At 37.1% G+C, this 25407-nt stretch overlaps 3 protein-coding genes across 3 annotated transcripts; 1 reads left to right on the plus strand and 2 right to left on the minus strand.

Moving 5' to 3' along the window:
• Positions 1–1372: 1372 nt before the first annotated feature.
• On the minus strand, positions 1373–4853 carry LOC137733116 (NAC domain-containing protein 7-like). The gene is made up of 4 exons (XM_068472275.2): positions 4320–4853; positions 2982–3166; positions 2608–2879; positions 1373–2468 (listed from the first exon to the last, which is right to left on the minus strand). Exons 2-4 carry the CDS (start codon positions 3139–3141, stop codon positions 1935–1937), a joined length of 966 nt encoding a protein of 321 aa, XP_068328376.1. The 5' UTR covers positions 3142–3166; positions 4320–4853; the 3' UTR covers positions 1373–1934.
• Positions 4854–11141: 6288 nt separating this feature from the next.
• LOC137735039 (pectinesterase 2-like) lies at positions 11142–13364 on the minus strand. The gene is made up of 2 exons (XM_068474398.2): positions 12428–13364; positions 11142–11986 (listed from the first exon to the last, which is right to left on the minus strand). Exons 1-2 carry the CDS (start codon positions 13293–13295, stop codon positions 11295–11297), a joined length of 1560 nt encoding a protein of 519 aa, XP_068330499.2. The 5' UTR covers positions 13296–13364; the 3' UTR covers positions 11142–11294.
• Positions 13365–20285: 6921 nt separating this feature from the next.
• LOC137735043 (uncharacterized) lies at positions 20286–22442 on the plus strand. Its single transcript, XM_068474403.2, has 6 exons — positions 20286–20424; positions 20563–20618; positions 21566–21689; positions 21783–21889; positions 21988–22057; positions 22140–22442. Exons 1-6 carry the CDS (start codon positions 20343–20345, stop codon positions 22232–22234), a joined length of 534 nt encoding a protein of 177 aa, XP_068330504.2. The 5' UTR covers positions 20286–20342; the 3' UTR covers positions 22235–22442.
• The last annotated feature ends 2965 nt before the right edge of the window (positions 22443–25407 follow it).

The following is a 25407-nucleotide window of genomic DNA, read 5'->3' on the forward strand; positions in this document are numbered from 1 at the left end:
CCCCATATGTAGGTTAGTAGTTCATGTTCTTTTCTATGTTTTTTTTGTTTTTTGTTTTGAAGAAGTTCCAAGTTCCAATTTCCAAGTTTTAAGTATTAAGTTCAGCTTCTTCTACTGTCAATATATCAAGGAAAGCTTGGCAGTCTTTGGGTCTTCGGATCCATAGTCATCTGGGGCGGTTGCATGTTTCATTTTCATATAGGAATTAGTGTTTTTCATTTCAACTGCTCATGCTAGTAGCTAGCTTAGAACTTGAGCATTTAATTATCAATATTAAAACTATTTAGACAAAAAAACTGACACACTCGTTGACACATTGTCTAATAAAGGCGGGCGCTACTATTGTACATGAGTCTCACCAGTATTAGAGGGTGTGTCTGCAAGTGTGTTATAAGTTCGTGTGTCCAACTAGCATCACCCTTTAATTATCGTGAGAATAATGAAGAAAATGAAACTTCGCTATTGTATAAGAGACTATGACACGTGGCGATGTGTATAATTTGCGTGTTATAATATCTAAGCACACTCTGCCAGCACTTAAAACCTACCCTCTTGTGGTGCCGACTATATGGATATATATATATATATATATATATATATATATATATATATATATATATATATATGGTCTTGCTGATTGATTCAATTACATATACTTGCCTTCTACGATTTAAAAAGAATGAAATGTACTATAACTGCATTTGCCAAGCTTAACAGCAAAGCAAATATTCATCATTCACGTAACATATAACTTTATTATTCCGGCCCTCATATCAGATATCATGATATATATAAGTAATCGGTGCACTCGATCTTCTTTTCACTAATGTTTTGTTGCTAAATTTGTCAGCACAGTCAAAAAAGAAGAAACAACCATTCTAGTGAGGCAGAAACATACTTTATTATTATTTTTACTTTTTAGTAAAAATGATCATTGAGATTGGTATAACTCCTCACTTTGATTCTTAAGATTGAAAATCAATCAAAGTAGTTCCTGAGTTTATCCACTGTCAATGACTCAATCATTTTAGTCTTCCTGTAAGAAATCTTCATTAAATTGAGAGTATTTTTGTCCAATCAACCTCTCCACTTGCCTTTCTATTTAAGGTATGTTTTCCACGGAATGAACAAAATGATTGATGGTAGACAAACTCAAGGGCCACACCTATCGATTTTCAATGTCAGAGACCAAAGTGTGGAGTTATGCCAATCTCATGAACCATTTTACCTAAAAACCTCTTTTTCCAACAGAAATTATTGAAAATAATTTTTTATTTTTTTTATACGAGCAATAAAGGAATTCAAACTCAGGGTCAGATGAAATGGTGAATATTCTTAACCGAGTTACATACTACTGGACTATTGAAAAGAATTAATAACAACGATACATAACTCTAGTATATATAGTAACATTAATTTCATACGATTGACATACAAAGTGACATTTCTACAATCAATCGACCACTTGGTCGAGTTCATTAACAGCGTACATGGCCGTTAGCTATAGGTAGCACATGATAAAGCCCCATGACATGCCAATTAACAATGCTTCATCAACTTCACTTCTTCCAGCAAACTCAGCTCCACAGTCCGCTTGCTTACTAGATGTAGGAATTTCAAACTGATGACTAATTTGATGGAGTTAACTTACTACTCAAACAAACAGATGTTTAGAGTTTAATTAAGTTACAATGTTGATGCAGTAGTTTTATTATGTACAGGGAAATGTTGAGATCAATATCCTCTCGATTTTCCCTTATGTACTTAAATCCTATGATCAGTATATATATATACTACTAAATGATTAATATCATATGGTGTCACTTCCTCAATTGACAACTGGTGGTTGTCAATTTGCTGGTCCAAATGTTTGAGTATTAATCCATATTTGTCTGATACATGATATAGACATCTTATTAATAGGGCATGTAATATCATGAGTAGCTATTTCCTTTTGAAGCATCATCCTGGCTGAGCTGTGAAGCTACAAACTTGTCCAGCGCTCGCCAATCAGTCAGCTGATCTACTGCTCGCTGATGATCGTCATTACTACTGTTACCATAGACTACACCTTGAAAGTTTTGGTCTTGATCCGATGACTGAAAAGTGCAAGTGTGGTTAATGTCGATACTATATGCATGAGGTGCCATGGAGTTGGAGCTGCTTACAGCTGTGGCTGATGATGATTGAACTAGTTTCGGGCTTCCAAGAAGAGGGAGCTGGAAGAAGTGCTCATGGGGAACCTGGAAGGGCAAGTGATCAAGCTCTTTCTTGCATGGATAATTAGGAAGGTGGTGGTATGGCACCATGTTCATGTTCATAGAGCTAGAATTGTGCCCTGGTGAGTCCAATTCTGGCATGAAGGAGACTTGGTCATCGTACCAACATGGTGACTCATTTTCACTCATCTTAATTCTCATGCTTGCAATTTTCTTCTTGAACACCCTACATACAACCCATCCTTCTTCCTGCTTCAATTGCACAAGAATAGAGTATGAACACTGACCATTCAAAGTGTGCTCTCTTGTAAAAGTAATACAATACATGATCAGTGAAGATGGTACAAATATGACGGCATGTACAAATATGAGCAATTTAAATTCTTGCCTGTGGAGTTCCGTTTTCATCAGTTTCAAGGCGGTATTCATGCATAATCCAATCGGACTTTTGACCATTTGGGGCTCGACCTTTATAAAACACTAAGGTTTTCCGCATGCCAATTAAGTCATGCTTTGAATAAATGGCCTTGTCTCTTCCCGTGGCTTTCCAAAACCCTGCAGCGGTGGCTCTATTTGTTCGAGTTCCAGTAGGATACTTCTTATCTTTATGGCTAAAAAAGTACCATTCGTTTTGTTCTTCTGTCCCTATTCTGCATAGTTCTGTACTTCCAAGTTTATGTAACCGAGATATTAGTATTGAATTCTTGATTAGATAAACTGAAGTGACACCAATATTTTGATTGTGATAATGTTTATATATACCTTGAAGATCCCATGGCTCAATTTTATAGAGGTCGACATCTTTAATAACATCAAGGTCAATCCTTCTTGAAGTAACCTTCTTCCTGAGGTAGTAATCAACAAGTTCTTCATCCGTCGGATGGAACCGAAAACCAGGGGGAACGTGTGAAAAAGTTTCCATATTGTCCAGCTTTTGGTCTTCGGTCCTGAAAATTATTTGTCATACTGATCATATAGGCATGCATGCATGTAAAGTTTTATCCTGAAACAATATTCAATCAAGTGTAAATTGTGCCAAACACAACCCTAAAGAATCACTTCAATGGAATTTAACTTCCGTTATTAAGCATACTTTAGCCCTAATCAAATACGTGTGCATCCAAATTGTGATATCTTGCTTCAAAGTTCAATGTCAAACTCAATCAAAGTATTCACATTACTAAAATCTGTACTTCATTTCACCCAGAGGTCTTTAATTAACCATAAAAGTTTTAGCATGGAGTCCCCGGCTATTTTCTGCTAATTATCCAGAAGCGTACAAATCTAAGAATTGCATATACAGATTGTAAATTTTTTAAAACTGATGTTAGCCTGTATAGGAATTAAGTTCATCTTGTCCTGTCAGTACACGATACATTTGCAACATTTTCTTTGTAAGGAATCAGTGGCGACTTGTTTTGTCTGATTTTTAACAAAAAAATAAGCTCGATCGGATGAGTGACAACTGGGATCGTTTGATGCTTCTGAAACTTAATTATTGAACTACTGCCTAATTAACTAAAAGTTCATTTGACCTAATGTGGGAAAATATCCATTGTGAAGGTGATAATGAAAAGTGGCAATGCAATCATGAATGTTCAAATATTGGATGAATGAACTCGTGAAAAAAAGGGTTCTTTTTGGGGAGTTCATTGTCAATGCTATATAATTCACGCGAAATATATTTTCTGATGGAGAAAATGATGCTTCAGATCATCCTGGCAATAAAGCATGTGGAGAAATCCTTTTCCTGTATGATGATTATATATACTTCTGATAATAGATCTTGGTGCAGGCAAGAAACATGAAAGAAGTCAAAATAACATCATTCCACATAGGTTCTACTTTACTAAAATTGTTGATGGAGTCAGAAGGTCGATGAGAAACTAGATCATGTAAAAAAGGAAAGCCAGTTTTTTGCTTTTTTGGGATTGGTTGATGAAGAACATGCTTCTACCCTGGCTGCAAACACTCTAACTTCAAGATCCATATAATATTGATAAGCTAATACGCAAATTAAGAATTCAACTCAAGAATACTTGAACAAAGAAGTAGAATTTCATGAAGAGGGAGAGGGAGAGGGAGAGAGAGAGAACTTACAGGACAGCAACAAAAGTCTCTAGCTTTGCAGTCCACAGATCTGATTGGTTGTGTGTTAATCTTCCTCACAGCTTCAAACTATTATAGGAGCTCATAGATATCAGGTAAGAAACAAGGACAGCCAAGCAGAACATGTCAGTGATTTATAAGATTTATATCAGTACTGCCCTCGGGAATTGCACACGAACTTGTTTTCTGGTCCCCAAAAACTGTAGTCTGTCGACTTGTCGGGATTATTTGGATCCCGAGAAAATAAGAAAGACAGGCCAAGAAAATGGAAGAGTTGAGGAATGGAAGAATAGAGACCAAGTAGGGTTAAATAATAACAAAAACCCTTAAAACAAAGATATAGCTTCTGGTTAATGTCTTAGGCTTTCATTGTCATGTCTCTCACTGTCGAGAAAAGCTAGATTGCGGGGAAAGATTAGGCCGGGAAAAAAGGGTGGCGCAAAACTGGCTGATCAAACAGGAAGCAAAGCTCTTTCGCTACTGCCACCTCTACCCGCCACTGATAGTGATAGAGACCGAAACCCTAATCAACCCCATATATGTATATATCTATATATATACACAATATTGTTTGTCTTTATGAGCTAGCTAGGTCACTATGCCAGTGACAAAGATTGTCACAGAGAGAGAGAGAGAGAGAGAGAGAGAGAGAGAGAGAGAGAGAGAGAGAGATATGAGGAATTTGAGGTCAAGAACAAGGAAGATATATGAGAGCTAGGGATATAATGATGACGTATTGCAACAGCCACCAGCCAAAAAGTCACAAACAAATGTGGCATGGTGGCCCTAGCATCTACTCTAACCTATTCTCAGTCCCTACCATTTACTTACACCCCTCGATCATCCTTCTTTTTTCAACTCTCAACTCCAATAAATTTACGATCATGATCATGGTGTTGTGCTGCGTCCATGTGAGTCGTGACCCATGGTTTCTTGCAAGTTTCTATACATTTTTCTCGGGGTTACGACACATGGAATTGGATAACTAGTAATTGGCTCTAGGGTTTTACTGATCTTTCTTATTATTAGGTTTGTTTTCTGTTGTGTTAATTATAACTGCCATAATTAAAGTATAAATTAAATAGGGCTACATTTTGCAACAATCATGGACGATTAATTCAAAGTGTTGTTGAAGAAATTATTAATTCTCCAACATACATTGTACTTAATTATGGTGTTGTTCATCACATATAAATTACAATAACGGATTTGGGTGCGTGATTAATTATTTCTAGAACATGGTTAGCATACGTTTGATGATGTAATGCGTGTTTAGCCTATTTAACATGTATTTTTTCGCTTCGAAAAATTCCACATTATACTGGTGCATTAAATGGCTAGATTTACATTTGTGAATTTTGTTAACCTAACTCTAGCTAATTGTTCAAACATAAGTGTCTCTTATGCACTGGTATATTGTAGACAAACCTCAAATTAAAAAGTGAAACTCAAAGTTGATGAAACCGATGGTGAAATTAGCACTCCCATACCAAATACTCACAGACTTCCCCTTACAAACCCTAGTCCTATAATAACATATTCTACTGAGATCAGCAGACTTGCTCGTGACCTATACGCTTCCATTGTCATCATTATACGCGGTCTTAAAATATCTACCTATGGTCCTATACGTTCTTCATCAGCTGAGTCGACCGTAACGAAGCTCGAGCCCCGTTCTAACAGCGTCCTCTCCTTCCCTGTTCCATCGAAAAAGGAAGGCCTGCATCGGTGGCAACTTTCTACTTAACTAACGTTATTCTATATTCTTTCGCATTGACGGTGTTGTTAGTTAGGGTTTCTGCACGAGTGGTTTTCCAGAAGAGAAGTGGGACCCAGCAACCGACGTCTAACATCCGGAACGAGACAGTCCTCCAAATGGCTTCTTTAGCCGGCGGAGTTGAGCGGAGCTGAGCTGAGCGGAGTCGAAGGGGACCGAGAGTGTTGAGGAAGGTTTTGGAGGAATTGGGATGAGTAAAGTAAAGGGGGGCAAGTGTGGTGGGATGTGGGGCCCAATGGGGAGGGGAATGATGACCTGGACGGCTTGGCAATCCGGCGTGGGCTAGCCACTATCATTGAGCTCGCAAGTTGAGGCAGGGACGACGGAGGGGGAGAGGTGTCTTTTGCTGAGTTGTGTCTTTGGGTCCCTGCTCGCGTGGTCCACTTGGTAGGCCCTCCCGTCCACAGGCCTTACTGGGTCCTACTGTTGGGTTTATAGAATGAGCACACTTCTCTTCCCTCTCAGACTCAGCAGTCAGTAACCTGCTCCCCTCGCAATGCAACCCAGAAGCATGGAAAAATATCAACCACGTGCGTGCGTGCATTGGCAGTTAGGGTTTGTGTGAGCCAGGACAAACTTTCTTAGAATAGTTATTTCAAACCAATTACGTACTTATTTAATTATTTGCATGAGAATTTATTGTGAGGTTATTCTAGATCAATTACACATTGTTTTATATATATAACAATGTATAATCAGTTAAGTGTATTACCGCAATAAAACCTGGTTGTTTGAAAATTCTCGTGTGTAGTTCGTTCAAGATAGTATTATGAAAAGAAAAAAAATAAAAAATAAAATGATATAAATTTTTTTGGTAACATAAAGGGGTGGATCACCCAAAAAACTAGCTCAAAGAATTATTACAAATAATTCGAGTCTTAGGAACTCCCATCATGCCATCAAATAATCAAGTTCGAATCCAATCAGGAGGATTATTTGGCATGCTCGCAACGCTGTTCGTTTTCATGAGGAGGTTGTTTCCATCAATTATGTTGTAAGGTCTATTAAATGTCAACTCCTTGAAATTGATTCTCTCAATTCCGGCTGTATGAAGAATTCTGTGGAAGAGCTTTGCATTCTTCATTCTATTGGTGTTCGTGGACGTCCTGCTAAGGCTCCAAAAAGTATTGAGGTGTTGTGGCATCCGCCTTCTCAGTCTTGGATCAAAGTGAATACTGATGGGGCTGCAAGAGGTTCCCCCGGTGTGGCTGCATTTGGTGGTATCTTTCGAGATTTTACGGGTAATTCTCTTGGTTGTTTTGCGGGTTCAATAGGCTTGGTCTCTTCTTTGGATGTTGAATTCAATACTGTTATTCATGCTGTATCCTTAGCTTGGGATAAAGGTTGGCATTCCTTATGGATTGAATGTGACTCTTCACTGGTTGTTCATCTTCTCTCTTCATCCTCACCTTCCTTGACATCTATCCCATGGAGGCTTTTGGTCAGTTGGCATAACCGTCAAGTTTTACTATCCTCTATGCAGGTTCAGATTTCTCATATTTTTAGAGAGGGTAATCAAGTTGCTGATTGTTTGGCCAATTATGGTGTTGAGCAGCCTCGGTGTCCATTGGTGGGATTCATGCCTTCCTTGTGCTGCAGCTGCTTACTCTCAGAACCTTTCTAAGCTTCCTTGTTATAGGTTTTGCTAAAAAAGGTTTTCAATTGTTGTTATTAATTATGTAATGGTCTGGGTTTGGCCTCATGGCCCCCCCTAACATATTGTATTTTTTTTTTTTTTTGTTTATCAATAAATTCTCCTCAAAGTCTCTTCCCATGATAGCAATGCTGAAGTGGGATGGACTTTGTGGCCAAATTAAAAAATAATAATAATAATAATAATAATGGTAACGAATGTCTATATTATAGATCCAATTGGCAATGTTATCTACCACCATGTTCTTATCTCGGTAAACATGCAATACCTCGCAATCGACTGTGCGTGTCACAAATTATCTACACTAATCAATAATATTGACAAGAGAATGAAAGCCAATATCATATTATTAATTAAATTAACCACAAGAACTAAATTCATCACCACACATAATCTTGATATAAATTTATATGATCATAAAGATGGCTATTCAATTTGATATATGGTCACTCGTACTTAAATTGTATTACAAAAATTGAGATTAAAATACTAAAAAGTGAAACATACATTACCCTTTGTAGAATGGAAGTAGGTAGTATAAAATAGTGGTGAGGGATTTGAGTATTGATGTAGGTCCCGTATTTTTCATGATGACGGATGAGAAACATCATTGTTCCGTCCGAACGTTTTCGGTGGAAGGTCCGTTGTTACATCGACGTGTCGCCATTTGGGTGGCTGAACTTGTCCGCAACCAATAAGAATGCGGCTTCCTTAATACTCTTTGGGCCCCACTTGTATGTCATCTAATCATATGCCTACGTCTCAAGGTCCCACCTCGTATAAACCACAGATTTGGAGGGGTCCCACGTAGTTGTTGTTTTATTTAATTTGTGAAAATAATCTTGCTAAATTTTGTAAATTATATGCAATGTTTATTGATAGTTAAATTATTACTTAAGTTTTGATTAATGTGTTTATTTTTATTGATGATACATCACATAATTTGTAAACTTAGATTATTTAATATTACTCTTACAAAACAACATGGATTACACACACACACACACACACACACACACACATATATACAAATACAATTAGGTTCTCATTGTCACATTCCGGCCCGGACTCCCAGCACATCCTGGGTTCGACTCCGTCATAGCACGATATTATCCGTTTTGGACCCTGACCACGCCCTCACAGTTTTGTTTTTGAGAACTCACGAGCAACTTTCCAGTGGGTCACCCATCCTGGGATTGTTTTTGCGCGCTACTCGCTTAACTTCGGAGTTCTGATGGAACCCGAAACCAGTGAGCTCCCAAAAGGCCTCGTGCTAGGTAGAGATGAGAATATACATATAAGACTTACATGATCCACACCACTGGGCGATGTGGGATGTTACACTCATCTCTCAATTTTCTTTCTCATTAATTGAAACCTTATTTCTTTTTCATTTTTGATCAAGGTCCCTTGATTAATTTACATGTCATTTTTTAAATATTAAAATTATTTACAAATCATGATCATTTGTCAATTTTAAAAATGAAAAACTTATTAATCATTTCCATATATATCTTTTTGTATTTTTTTTCATATATTTTTATTTCTAATTTGTACCTTTTTATAATTTGTACCAATATTCTTTTTAGTTTTAATTTGTACCTATAATTTTGAATTTTAATATGTACCCAAATTTTGTAAACTAATAATGAAGTTGTTGATGATTGGATTATTATGTAGTGGTTTATTAACGTATTTATTTTCTATTGATAACACATGACATAATTTGAAAGTTTGATCTCAAAAAGTTGGTATACTTAATATTATTCATTCTGTAAAACCACTGTTCTAAAAGTCCCCGCCTAGCGCTAGGCGGTTGGTCACTGCCTCGATTAATGTCTAGGCGTTTGAAAATTAAGAAAGGGCGCCTAAACCTGCTGAGGCACCCGCCTTGCTCACCCAGACCAGCCTAAGTTGCGACTCACTTAGACAAAAAATAGATAACTTTTATTTTGCATTTTATTTTTTCAATAAATTGTAAAAGACTTGTTGAATACTTAAATGAATACACATTATATACATGTGCTCCATGTTTTCATTATGTTCCAATACTTCCTAATATATATGTCATTTTATTGTGTAGTTTATAATGAAATTATATATATTTTAAGTATAAACAGACACTTATTTATACGAAATATAATAGATTTACTTAAATCCGTCTAGTCCGCCTAGGCCCCAACTCACTGCTCGATTAACGCCTAGCGTCTTTTAGAACCTTGTGTAAAACAATGTTGCATGCAAGTTTCATCTAATTGTGAGGTTACTTCCTCTACAAAAATGGGGTACTTGGTTGGTCCATATTTGATGTCTCGTGCTGTGTTTTCTCAATGTTTTGCCACAATTCGTCTAAAAATTAGTAAGAAAAATAAAAGATAAGCGGGCAAATTTTATGAATGTGACGCATGGTTGACAACTTTTGGGCATATGCACGCACGAAAACACATATTAGTGACAATTGAGTGGTTTATGATTCAAATAAGGATTATGTTTTTAGTGTTTTGAGATCACTTTATTTAGAAACACAATGTATAAGTCTTACCTAAAAAAATTAGATAATTACAAAACAGGTGAATATATGATTGCATTTTCGTTATTATGTCACCTCGAAAATTGTAATGACTATTATTACCATGATCATGTGAATAAGAAATCGGAACAAATAAAGCTGGAATAGTGAAAGCTCAAATGATTAAGATTGTAATCCATGGTCACTGCATCTATATTCAAAATGATTAAGGATGTGTTTGGAAATGTTTATCAAAGGGTGAAAGCGGTTTTGATAAAAATATTTTTGAAATCAATTCTTAATAAAAATGCAAGTGAATCCTGAAAAAGCACTTGAAATGCTTTTAAAATCTAAAAAAAAATTCACCAAAAACACTACCAATCATTTTAAAAGCACATACAAACAAACTCTAATATTTTCATCACTTCACAAAGCAAAATTATGAACAACACAAGTCGCGTGGATTGTTTCACATGCTATAATAAGAGGAAACAATATAATTGATATATCTCAGTTTTAAAATGTATTAATAAAAAAAATCGCGTGTTGTAATATTATTGAAATAGTAATATTGTGTGGCTGTATTTTGATCGAATACATGGCTGCTCGTTTTTAGCCGATTATGGAAAATTTTAGGGCATCTTGTATCTACACTCTCTTAAATCTCAAAATAATTTTGAGTCTCACCAGCTCAAACCCAATTTGATTTTACTTTGAACCGCATTAAGGCCTTTTCTCTTTGTCAAGGCTGTTGATTTGATCACTCTGATTTTCTCCTTCTCAACTCGGTCTCATTTGATTGTTGCTTAGTTGTGGTGGGCTTTGCTGCTTATGCAACCAAGAAAAATAAAGAAATTCAGGATCACATCTTAATTTGGCAAGAACGAAAATTCTTTATTTCCATCAAGTAATTTTCGATACAATAATCAGAGAAAAAATTAAACAATTACTGTCAAATAAGTAGCTTAGATGCATAATTATGCAACAATGGCACAATTCATGCAATGGTATGATCAGATGTTATGATCAAAGGCCAGCAGTGAATGGCACATTTGTAGCAGGCAACCATGAGCTTCCAGCAATGAAATTATTCACAGTAAACTTCGATGCTTCTGAAGAACTAGTTATAACTCGATAACCACCCCACTTGACCCTTCCACTAGTAGGTGCACCTGGTCCAATGTTCTTGTATTCTCCATAATACAATGTCTTCAAAGCAAAATTACCGCTCCACTCGAGCCACCCAGCTGGGTCAACCAGGGTGTCTAGGAAAGATTGCATAAACACTGTGCGTGAATACTCCTTCCATGGCCTACCCAAGAATGTCTTGACTGAGCCGACAGACGATTTGAAGTCCGGTGCGGCCATGACACGCGAGTCGTGGATAGAAATGCCTGTGTTCTGGTTTGGGTCGGTTCGTCCCTGGGCTGTGATTGTGTTCTTTTGACCACTCATGGGCTTTCTTGCGTAAATCATGCAGCTTTGGAGAACCACAGCTGCGTTGCCAAAGATGAAGTCAACGGTGCCATAGACGTAGCAGTCTTTGTAGAACTGTCGTTGGGAGTGGGTGTAGAGTGTGTCTTGGTAGCCTTCGAAGCTGCAACGGTAGAAAACAGAGAGGTCGGCGCCTGATCGGAGGGCTACTGCTTGATGGTTCTCTGGACCAGCCGTGTTGCGGAATGTTATACCACGAGCAATGAAGCCTTCACCAGTTACCGCTGTAATTACACCCAAAAGAATCAAAGATCTATAAATATGGATTGTTAAGATTAGACTAATATTTTCAAGAGAAAAACGATAGCGTTTTATTAGATGATTCAGACAAACATACGAATATAGCAACTTCACACACTTTTAATTGTTCTAGTGCAAGAGAATGAAAAACATATATAAAGTCGGTAGTGTTTAGTATAATTTGGGGGGTTAAAACATAAGAGAATATGAGTTACTTACCGATACACTGCTGACTATGTTATTTTGTGTGAGATAATAGAGTCAAATAAAGTTTTTTTTTTCTTCTTCTCTATTTACTTGTTTCTTTTGAAAACCAACACTTCACACCACCTTTATTATCTATTGAGACAATGTCAATGACGCCGCATTATTTTGACATTTTAATGACTTTTGACTTGAGATAGAGAGAAAGCGTCATGACTTACCAACAGTTGCAGAGTTGAAAGTTGTAGAACCACCTACAACACTGCGGCTGCCTGTGATAATGGTATACCTCAACCCATCACCAAGTAGAAAAATATTCTTCAACTTGATATCAAGGTTCTCCTTATAAACCCCTCTCTTCACATGTATCACAAACCTCTTACTCCCACTCCTCTTCGCTGCAACATCCAACGCCTCTTTGATCGTCTTATAGTTCCCCGACCCATCTTTTGCAACCACTACATCCGCCGCAGGTGTCGACTGCAACATTTTCCTATCACCCGGTGACACCCAACTAGGAAAACCCTCCGTGTACAAATTTGTCACAGGTGGAACATTTGAGCTATTCCCGAGCGACAGAGTGTTACTAATGAGCTTGGACACATTGTTGGACATAAGGGGAAACACAAAGTCCGAAACCCCAAGCTCCACGAACCCGGCCCGACATGTGTCAAGGTTTGTGAGGGCAGTGCTGAGCCAAGTTTGTGAGTCGTAGTCGGTGCATTTTATGGCAGGGTCTACAGTTTGGTTGAGGAGTTTGATGGTTTCTTCATAAAGGCTCAAACAGTCGGCCCATGCAGCCTTTTCTTTCTTGTTTCTACACTTTTGCCCGAGCCACTTGTTGTGACTTTGGGCTTTGAGTGCTCTTTTCAATGCTACTTGGATTGCAAGTTTCTTGAAGTCGGATACTTTATTGGGGATGGAGAGAGATTTTTGGTCATGGGTCAATGTGTATTTGCAAGTATCAGGGTAGGGGGTTTTTTTGCACCATGAATCTATGCCCGTGTTGAGAATGTTTGAAAGGGCTGGTGAGAAGAATAGAGCAAAGGAGACACAAAGGAAGAATGAACTAACTAGGTTTGTTGCCATTGATGAGCTTCTTCAGCCAATTTCGTTGCTGGGATTTTGTGAAGGTTTTGTGTTTGGTGATCAGAAGTTGCTTATATATATAAAGGAGATTTAAGAAATGAAAAATGGGGTGTGGTGGTGACAGCGGGTTTGAAAGGGTGTTGTTTGAACGTGGAGGGTTGATAGAGACGGAGACAATTTAATTCCAAAATAATAAGACGAAAGATTCTTATCTTATCCAAAGTATGTATTCAACGCATATCTTGATCCATGATCACTGCATGTCATATATATATACATTGTTTGTGTAATATTCTCTTCAGCCAAACACACAGATTATGGATAATGGTGGTCGTGGATGGTTGTAAGACGTTTGCCAGTACTCTCTATCTGTTTTGATCAATTGGCTTAATTCCCATTGTTTTGGCCAACTGACCTAACTCACATTTACATTTTATCTAGAGTTAACATGCTTTGTAACGGATCAATTGAAGTCTATCTCAACGAACAATTGTTCTTCTTCTTCTTATTTTTATATAAGACTAGCTGACTAACACATTGTTTTAATCATAAATGATTCCTCTGGTAGAAGCGTCCTAACGATTTCCTTTACTTGTTGGAATTGCCTAGCTCATGAATTTTGAAAAATATTGAGTCCAACATGAATTTTCTACTGAGTTATGGAAAATAAAGAATAATCTACTAAATTAAAGTGGAACAGAATACATGAGGAAATTATTAGGCTCCTAAATATTGACTAATCTCTAACTAGTGATAATTCCATGCCATTTCTGAATACATGAGCATTCAATAATAGCTGCAAGTCTGACTATTAGTTTAGGAGGACTTTGAACAGCTTAAGCAGAAAGCGTTGCACATATATATATATATATATATATATATATATGTATATATATATATATATATCTTTGATGGTTTCAACCTTGTGTGCCACTTATTAAACTTATTAAAGTTAAAACAATACTAGGTATCAATTTAGTAACGGACTGCTAAACCGACTTTGAAATATTAATAGGAAGGAATTCATGAAAAGCAAATAAAATAGCACCACCTGCCACTTTTATATTAGCTAGCTGGACAGTAATTGTATATGTCTATATATATTTGTTTGACAAATATATATGCTCTGCAGACTGCACTATCTTCTTAATCTTTATTAATTATTATGACCTTCTAACCAATACCATTTTCTTTAATTAATTTATTCATCCACCACATGCATTCTGCAGTTACAGTTTAATCATCTTACTACTTGGAGAAACAGTTCGTCCCCACGCAAATTTTCGTCATAGATAACGATATATCTTCTTACTATTTGTATATCTATTTTTTGTCTTAGTATTTTCATCAATAAGTGACTCTTTTGTGAGATTATTTGGGCATCTCTTAGTTAGTATTTTAATTTTGTGTTGGTATGTTTTTAGCTTCTCTTGGATCTATTTTGTGGTTATCAGTATCTTTTGATATTCGTTGTCAAAGAGTGTCCTCATTATGAAGGTTTTGTGCGTCTAAATTCTCAGAGGCCAATTCACGAAGTGCTTGACCTTTTTATCAAGATGGAGTTCCTTTAGTTTTAGTGTCATCTCAGTCCTTTGTGTTTGAATGTGGATGATTTTAAGACTTGAATGTGTTCCTTATTCTCGGGCCTATCTAGCCCTCAAATCTACTGGCAACTAGTTTGGCCAAGTTGGTCGTTTATGTTTTGTTAAGTTTTTTTGGATTGAAGACCTTTGAATGTTATCTTTAATGTCCTCTTTGATATTTTTATTAATTCTTAAGTTATAATAAAACTGCTGTTGCATTGTTGTAAAAAACATTACGAATGATGTTTTTATTCTAAACTAGTCTAGAGAGAGAAGGATTTTGATCCAGTTGTAAATTCTATATATATATATATATATATATATATATATTTTTTTTTTTGAGTGGGCGAGGTATAAAAAAAACTTTTAAATCATTTTATACAACAAAGATCCTTTAAAATTAATCAAAACTATTACCATCCATAAAAAATTAAAAACAACGACAACATTACAATTTATGAGCTACAGTTGTTCACGACAAGTTTTATCATAAAAACCTCGCATTATGGTTTAGTTATCAGTACAAGCGAATTTGAATTATTTGGTGGATCGCTGGTCTCTAAATTAAAAACTTCTCCATATCAATTAACCAATCACAATATAAATCCCATGTCATTTAATCAAACAATTTGAGAGTAATTTTAAACATAAAAAATACTCTATCAGCAAACACTCTAATCATTTTTCATAAAATCTCAAGCAACCTAATCCAAAATAATCATAAAATCATAATCACCAATTCTGTAACATCCCACATCGCCCAGGGGAGTGATCCTTAAATGTATATTCCCATCCTTACCTAGCACGAGGCCTTTTGGGAGCTCATTGGCTTTGGGTTCCGTAGGAACTCCGAAGTTAAGGGAGAAGGGGGCTAGAGCAATCCCATGATGGGTGACCCATTGGGAAGTTGCTCGTGGGCTAGAGCAATCCCATGATGGGTGACCCATTGGGAAGTTGCTCGTGAGTTCCCAAAAACAAAACCGTGAGGGAATTGTAAGCCCAAAGCGGACAATATCGTGCTACGGTGGTGGAGCGGGCCCGGGAAATGGTCTTGCCCGGGCCGGATGTGACAAATTCAACATCCAAATTAAAAACTAATGACACGCACGCTGATGCAGCCTATTGCGGGCTCGTGCCCAAGAACGACCTGAATTTCCTACAAGTCTTTCTATTAGAGCAAGAAGCGGAACTCCAAGTGAATCTTAATCATATTATAAAGCATAATCCTAACCTTTGATCCACAAAAATAAATAACATAAAATAAAAAATAAAACTTATTTTCCAATAGTGTAAAAAACTTATTCAATTAATTACTTTAAAAAAATGATATTTTCATGCTGGATATCCAGGTAAAATCGTTACGTTCCTTCTTAGAATTTACGTATTTATGTGAAGAACGAACAATTCTTTGGGTGATTATTGACAATGTCCTCACCCTTCTAATAAAATTAAATCAACTTGTATAAAGTCAACTTTTTTAAATTAATAATATTTTGTAATCTACAATTTTGGTATGCGACAAGTAAAGAAAACTATCAAATTCGGTGGCCAGTTGACATCATCTGCAAGAGACGTTTGTTTAGCTCAATAATATGAACCAATTATGAGGTTGGTGGTGCTATTAGATGCTCAATTTGTACTTGTTAATATAATTCCAATTCTGCTTTTATATGTAATGGGTTTTTTAAGTAAAAATGTCTCTGAAATTAGTATAACTTGTCATTTTGATCCATGACATTGAAAATTGATAGAAGTGATTCGAAGTTTGTCAATTGTTAATTATTTTGATCATTCAGTGAAACATCTGCATTTTCCTCTCTTTGCTGTATATTTTCTGTAACTTTTATTTTTATTTGGTGGAGGAAAAAATGGGATTTAGTTTCCTCCTCTTCCTCCTTCCCACCGCCATCGCAGCAGCCTTCTTCAACCATCATGAGCCTCAGATCCTCCAGCTCAAGCAACCCCAAAAGCCGATTCCTTTTTTTTTTTTTTTTTTTTCCGCATCGTAATCCCATCCCCAAATTTCCAATTCTTCATTTATATGGTTTCTGAATCTGAGGGATCGAACCCAAAGGCGAGCCCCAAAGACCTTGCCCTTTCGTTATTCGTAAAGGGTAGCTAGTTATGGACGGTGATCCTTGGAGCGCTCGTCTTTCGTTTAAATAAGCCAGCATGACATCATCATATAGGCCAGGCATCAATTGCCTTGACGAGAGATTTTTCAGTATGATGAGCACACGAGGTGGTACGCCATATGTCATTATACAAATAGGATATGTGTGTTAAAAAGTTAACAACTTAAAAAATAAAATTTCTCACCATTTACATAAAAACACGTGATGTACCACCCGTGTTTCCGTCACAATAAAAAATTTCTCAAGTTATTGGGCTGGGGTGAAGAAGGTTTTTGGGTTTTGATGCTTGCCATTGTCGTTTGTTCTGTTCCAACGACTCACAAATTTCAATTCCACAACCGTCAAGAAGCAATTCAATTAGATCAATCAGCTTCATGCATTGATAGGAATACATAATGTGCTTCAAACTTTGATAGTTTTTGGCAACCAATCAAACATAAAGAGGAAACATAGAGTTCTGAGAAAAACACACTCGAAGGACAAACTGATCAATTAATCACCAAGGATGTATCCAAATGACACTGTCAATCTGCTAATTAGGTACCGAAACAAGAGTTTCATCATTGCGAATCCCGTATTCAATCGCGTTAAACGTAGCAAACCAGCTTATGTTCTCCATGGCATTCAACCCTAGATTCCTAATCAACTCCTTGTCATATATGACTGCAACTTTATCCTTTTCATCATCAATGGCTTTCAACCAAAATAAAATTCGAATACCTAAAGAAGGCATGCATTTGAAACAATTTTGGTCCTGCATATCGATAAAGCACCAAATTCAAATACCGTAACAGATGGCTTGGCGCCTTCCACTGCAATTGCTTCTTCACAGTCCAACTCAACTCAAACATCTTCTTGATAAAACAGTTTCATTTATTTGCTGTTTATAATTTATCTCTTAGGTTTATGCATCTCTTGTTTTTGTCAAGAGTTTTACTTGTACACAACTCAATCATGCAAATCTATAAAAGGAAATACAAATCACACTACTCAGTATCGAGCAATTTTATGCAACTCATAATCTCTTCTAAGCAATCTTTTATGGTATCCCAGAGCGACGTCTAACGACACTCTCAAAACCCTATTTTTTTTTTCCTTCCACTGCTTCCATGGCTGCTCTCAACACCACCTCAAACACTGCCTTCCCCTCTCTTCCAAACGTTTCCAACTTCCTCACCATTAAACTCGACCGAACCAATTACCTATTATGGCAAGCTCAGCTCATACTTGAGTGATCGAGAGGTCTCCTTTCGTTTGTTGATGGCTCCAAAAAATCCCCTCCTGCATTCCTCAGCGACGATGCTGGAAATCTCACCGATACAGTCAATCCTGCTTTTGAAGACTTGATCAAACAGGACCAGATACTTTTCTCGCGGTTAACCAGTTCCCTCACTCCCGCCGTTCTGTCCAGCGTGTCCACCATTGTCAATAAGATCAGTGCTGCTGATGCCTGGTCTACCCTCGAAGAGAGATATGCTTCAGCTTCTCATAATCGCATCGACCGTGCAAGAGTGGGATGAACTGAGCTCGCCATAATGGGTAATTGGTTCGGTCGAGTTGGTATTGACTGTTGAGAGCAACCATGGAAGCAGTGGAAGGGAAAACATATAGGGTTTTGAGAGTGTCGATCGTTAGACGTGGCTCTGGGATACCATAAAAGATTGCTAGAGGAGATTATGAGTTACATAAAATTGATGGATACCGAGCAGTGTGATTTGTATTTCCTTTTATAGACTTACATGATGGAATTGTATACAAGTAAAATTCTTTACAAAAACAAGAGAGAGACCAAAGAGATAATTATAAACACCAAATAGATGAAACTGTTTTATGAAGAAGATGTTTGAGTTGAGTTGGTCTGTGAAGGAGCAGTTGCAGTGGAAGGCGCCAAGCCATCTGTTTCGGGATTTGAATTGGCTGCGTTATCAGCAAAGGTTTTTGAATTTGGTATATGGTGAGTGTGCGACTGCGATATATAAGTGCAGAGAAGCATTACATGCTTTGGCAACTAACCGAAAGGATCTGTAGGAATACAAACTCTGCTGCATACATGCCTTTAGTTTTGGTAACTAATCGACATACAAAACCTACCAATCCAGCTTCTCGTCTCCATCATCCATGGAGTTAATAAGACAATCAATCACCTTCAGTTTTATTCAGCTAATATCCGTATTATTCCTCCATCCACCTGCCTTGCAGTACAAGGCAACTTGTTTTTTTTTCCTAGAAGATATTGAGCCTTATTCAAAGTTCCCACTCTCCTATTTGCCACCTTCTTCGTATATGCTGGTACAATCGAATCAGAAATACTGAAAGCTTGTATCATTGAAACGGCTAGATATGTTCTCAAATTCAAAAACATAGATTGTAGGGGAAAACAATAAATGCTTCGTATTGACAAATGTGCAGAACTAGAACTGTGACTCCTTGAATTAATCTGATACAATGCTTGCAATATTAAATCACGTCAAACAGTCCATCCAGCTTACCATTATTAAACTTAGATGGGTTATTGCAGCAACCAATATCCTCTTCTTTGCAGCATTGAGTCTCTAGTTAGCCTTTTCTTATCACTCAAACAAATTTTACCATTAGATACGGCATCGAGGAATCATGTACCTCCTTGCACTACGCGATTTAGTAGTTGTAGTTGGCTGTTTGCCTCTGGGTAGGCTTCTCTGTAAAACTTTAGCATCTTTGCCCGAATAATACAATATCCTGTTCACCAAAAAAAAAAAAAAAAAAACAAATACTTGTTATTTTAAGGGCGAGGAAGGTTATTGTCCTGTATTATTTTCATAAGAGTTTTCTTCACAGAAGCAAAGCTCTCTGTCAAAAAAACAAAAATTTTGAATTCGTCACTGCTTCTATTTGTGGCCGCACTTTTCTGGTATAAAAAAGGTATGTTAATCGAAGCAAATGACTTTTTACCATTTTATTAAGTGAGTTTTGACGAAACATTCTCCGTACTGTTCACTTTAACGAAAAACTATATTTTTACTTTAAAAAGTCTATCCCGGTATTATTCATTTATAACACATTTTATCTTTTTCGCTAAAACTCAAAATTTTCAAACATTTTTTTTTGTTAGTTTTTCTTTTTATTAATCCAAGCAAGATTTCTTTATATAAAGAAATTTGAGGTGAATTAACTTGTAAATTTGTAACCGTAGAAATTAATCCATCCAATTGGTGAAAATGCACAGTCAACAAAAGTCAAATGAAAACAATAAATTACAGAGTGGGCCCCACTTCCAAAGGTTTTTTGTTTTTGGACATCGAAAGCTCAAAACCCCTCTCAGTTCGAGATCGACGACGAAGAAGACGAAGATGCAGCAAAGAAAACCAGCGTCAGGAAGGCCTACTGGAACAGATGGCTCAGATTTCAACTACCGCATGGTGGTTGACTCTCGTAAGCTCCAGATGACGCGCTCATCCTTTTCCTTTGGTTTCTATCACTTTCTCTGCAACCAAACAGATCTCTAGGTCCCCGAACGCTTTAAACTAATGAATCTTTTCAAATATTTAAATTGGGGTTTTCGAATTTCAGGGTATCAGAAGGTAGCTAAAGGGAAGTCTCGTCTGTACTCTCTTATTCTAACTCAGGTACTCAATTTGTCTTTCTCTGTGTTCCTCTTCAATGGTGGCTCTGTAATTTCTTGAAGCATTGGTTTTCAAATAATATTTGTTGAAATTTCATTGCTGTAATCAAGCGGGTTTCTGTTCTTTTTCTGAAGTAGAAATCATATTTCACTGGGTTAATGTGCATGAATTTTTCGAGTAATGAATTAGAGAATTTTGTTTTGTAAGAAACCTAATTTTTGTTGGTAATAGAGTTCAAAATTTGAGAATTTCAAGCAGAAATGAACAATCAATAGACAACACGAGGCAGTTCATTCGGTTCCGCTATAGTTCTATGTTCATAGGGGAATAAATGGCTTAAGCGGATCGTTATTGAACTGGATAGGTTGGTTTAGGGGGTTTTTTCTGTCCCTCAAAACGAAGCCGAACTACGCACAAAACCTTGCAATAGTTGGACTGGTACCCTGAAATATTCCGGTTCTGAAGCAGAACAAATTCAGTCATGTATCCTCTTACTTGGATTGTGTTAGATAGGGACAATCTATAATTGGGGTCTCACAACAGATGCCTTGCACAAGTAGGTTGAGTTCAAACCGCCAACTCAAAACATTTTGGGTAGATTCTTTTGTGATTTAGCTGGAATTTTGAAGTGATTTTCAAGAATTTTTAGTGTTAGATAGGGACAATCTGTAATTGGGGTCTCCTCCAAAAAGAGCATAAACCGGTTTTGGTGATCTAGGTTAACATTTAGATATCAGGCCAACTAGACATGTGATGTATAGTTAAATAAAGGTTTTGAACAAATTATTTACGGCACTAGCAGAAAAGGGAACATATTCTTATGAGATGGTTGAGTTTTGGCTCTACCATCATGTGTAATTATTCTTGAAGCCTCAGCTCATTCTTAAGTCTACTTGTCTATCCATCAGTTTTAAACTGATTCTCTTATGATAGCATTTGCTCTGCTGCAGGCCGTCATTCAATTGACAGGAGTCCTTTATGCTTTTCTGTTTACATCAGATGGGGAAGGTCCAAATGTGATTGCCATCTCATCTGTTGCTATTGGTTCTATTTCTTTGATAATCGGGGAGTTGGGTAGGTGTTACTAAATCCTTTGTTTTGTTTTTTTTTCACGGTTGATAAGTTTTTGCAACTGTTCATATTCTACAACTTTCTGTTGTGCCAAAGGTCGAAGGCGCAGCCGAGTGTCTTTGTTGAAAGTGTACATGGTTGCATCATCTATTGGAATACTTCTCTCCATTGCTTGTGTTGCTAAGGGAAGTTTAACACTAGCGGTAAGTCAGTTCTTCATTTCCAACTGTTGGTTATCACTTAGGAGTCTGAAACTTGTTGGAATTTCCTGATTGTTGTACTGTATGAAATCAATGGGTAGGTTTTGCAAAATTCAAGTAACTGGGAAACAAAGAAATTTGAACTTGTCGAGGCCACTCGCACTGTAATTGGTCAGTATCTGTAATTTCTCCATGCGATGTTAATAGAATTAAAGATGAACAAAGTCTAATATTTGTGTGTCAAATTTGACAGCATTCCTGGTTCAAATATTTGCAATCAGCACAACCACTTCTCTCATCGGTAACATGTCTCCTCCGAAAAGAGCCTCGTATAGCTGCGTCCTATAGCTACAATCATTCCAGTGATTTACAAGAATTTTTAGTGTTCGGTTTCTTTCGGGGTTCAAATTTTGTAATCCGAGGAAGATATTTTAAAATGTTTCTAGATTATGGACTATTTTGACTGGTGACCATTTTACATGTTTTTGAAACAAATCAGTGACGGTAGGGAATGTAATTTGATCCGTTAATAGAAATTGGATGACATGTTTTTCTATGTATTTATGCCAAGTTGGGGATAAATTCTAAGCAACGGCATTAGAGGGATGTTATTATGCCGCGTTGTCTTGGATGTCTTATTTTGTCTTTTAGATTTGTGATGAAATCGCTGAAATGCGGACCGGAACTTGTTAATGTATGTGTATGCTGCTTTAGCTCCTCCGTGCATCTGAGACCAGGTGGGAACGAAACTGATAGGCTGGCGTTGCTCGCTATCAGAGCTCAAATGACGGAGGACCCCAATCAGATCTGGAGTTCATGGAACGAATCGTCTCGCTTCTGCTTGTGGAGCGGCGTGACATGCGACCAGCGGCATCGTCAAGGGGTCACCGGGTTGACCTAACGAGGCTAAAATTGGTTGGTTCCATATCCCCGCACAGGAAATTTAAGCTTCATAAGAGAGCTATATTTCCATAACAGTTTGACCGGCAAAATGCCACCAGAAAATGGGCATTTGCGTAGATTGCAGGTATTATGTTTGAACATCAACTCACTCAGCGATTTTGTCCCTGTCAATATACCCAATCGTCTCAACCTCGTTCTTCTCAGTTTCGGTTGCAATCGATTAGAGGGTAAAATTCCCAAAGAGGTTGCCTGAAAATTTTCCAAATCTCAAACTCTTTCTCATTTTTTGGAATCAATTTGCTGGATCCATTCCCTGGTCAATATCCAATGCCAGGAATCCATTGAACTTTGAAGTTCAAGATGATAAACTCACTGGAAAATTACCAAATTTACAGAAGCTCGTTAACCTTGAAACCTTCAACATTTATCGCAACGAGCTCGGAACAGGTACTGATGGTGACCTTAGTTTTGTCTCAGACTTGACCAACGCTAGATTAAGGTGGTCGGTATTCTACGTGAACAGTTTTGGAGGGGTATTGTCCACATCCATCTCCAATCTCTCAACCAAGCTTGAAATCCTTGGGGTTCAAGAAAACCAACCCTACGGAACATCCCAGCCGGGATAGGCAAGCTGGTCAACTTGAAATTATTAGGTTTTGGGAATAATGGCTTCACAGATAACATCCCTACTGACATTGGAAAGCTTCACAGTTAACAGGTTCTCTTCCAATGGAGATCGGAAAGTTGAGCAATTTAGGCTTATTAGACTTTCCAATAACATGTTATCAGGTGAACTTCGCGGACTATTGGCTCTTCTGTGAATCAAACAAGTTCCGTTGGAATAAGAGGATCCATTAGTTATGTTGCTCCAGGTAAATTGTCCATATGATTATCTGTCTTTTATCCTTCCTTTTACTTAGCTTGAAAAAAAAAGAAGTTTAATTAATGAGTTCACTGAGTCTCTTTTTGTGATGTTTGAATTGTAGAGTATGGCATGGGAAGTGAGGTAACAACAAATGGAGATGTGTACAGCTTTGGCATTCTCTTGCTTGAGTTGTTTACAGGGAAGAGACCCACCAACGGCATGTTTGTTTCAACCTTCACAACTGTCAAGATGCGTATCGAGTTATAGAAATTGCAGGTTCAATACTCGTTCAAGAAATAGGAAACTCGGACGCGAGCACCAGTTCTGCAGCCACACCTAATCAGCGCAAAAACACCAGTGCTACAAAATTCAAGTGTGTTTGAGTTTAATATTTAGAATGGGAATCTCGTGTTCTGCTGGATCTCCGAGAGACCGAAAGGATATCGGCGATGTTGTAACCGAGTTGCAATCCATCAGGGTCCTTCTTGGAAAGAAGCTTTTGCTTAAACTTGTGATGGCCTTAGCGGCCAACTCTGTGCTCCTCGCTTTTTTCATTTCTCTTATTCCTACTTAAATTTTTATTTCCTGTATCTGCAATGAAGTCTTGTGCACAAACAAGTTCTTTTCGTATAAGAGCTATCGTATGTATACAGCAATGTTGCAGAAATCTCTAATCTGAAATTTGAAACACTTCGATGAAAGAGCCTAGTAGCTGCTTCCTGTACAGCCACAATCATGTCTATGATGTGTGGTTGTAATGCGGAATTGGGGTTGCTGTCTGAATCTTCCACTTGTGTCTAAACTTGCAGTTCACCTACGCCACTTAGTACTATAATAATATAACTTGATAACGTTTCTTTATTTGTAAATAGAAATACAAAGTTCAACTTCTATAAATTACGAATTTATAATATCACATTATTATTGCGTACAAGTATGTAGCTTCTCTAACTTATTAGTTATTGCTGTCTTGATTTTCTTAGTTACGACATTGCAGCACTTCCTAATATATGATTGATGGTAGCGATTTGTACCACCGACTTACAGTTGGTGTATAGCCACAAGTTCGTGATTTGTTCTACATTATTTATCCTCAACCATCCACGTTAATTGATATCTTTGAAGATATTATTCCAATAGAGTCCAAGATCACCGCCCCTCAACAGTATCGCAAATAAATAATCCATATTGATCGTGTCATGACCCATTGATTGTCCAGCAATGTTTCACACTACATTAGAGCAGTGCATGCAGACTCCGCACTTGGCATGCTCATTGCTTGCACGTATATGATGAACTTATTTAATTTATTATTATTGTGACGTTTTAGTTCAAAGAAAGTATTATTATATTTGAAAACTATTAAACAACCATAAAAAATTGAGCTAGGAGTTGACGTGTGAGAGCCAAAAATAATAAAGCTTTAAGTATATAAAAACAAAATCTATCTAGGGTTTAGGGTTTTTCTTTTGTCAAACTAACCATTACCTACTAGAAATCTTTACGGTATAACTTTTGGTATTTTTCCCCTTTCACTTATGAAGAATTGTACATATAAGAGAGCTTAAAACCATGAACCGAATTGTCCATTGACCAAAACAAAAAGAAATCCACTATATATGAAACAATTGGGGTGAAGTGTGAAGGGGACCAGTACGTAGCTTAAATGTGGCAGTTTTATCGTAGTAGTTTATTCATAATAATGCATAGCATTGATGGAAGAATGAAAAGAGCGGGCAACAGGGCCATCATC

Source organism: Pyrus communis, chromosome 7 (genome assembly GCF_041283825.1).
Source record: "Pyrus communis isolate YQ-2024b chromosome 7, ASM4128382v1, whole genome shotgun sequence".
Lineage (NCBI taxonomy): Eukaryota > Viridiplantae > Streptophyta > Magnoliopsida > Rosales > Rosaceae > Pyrus > Pyrus communis.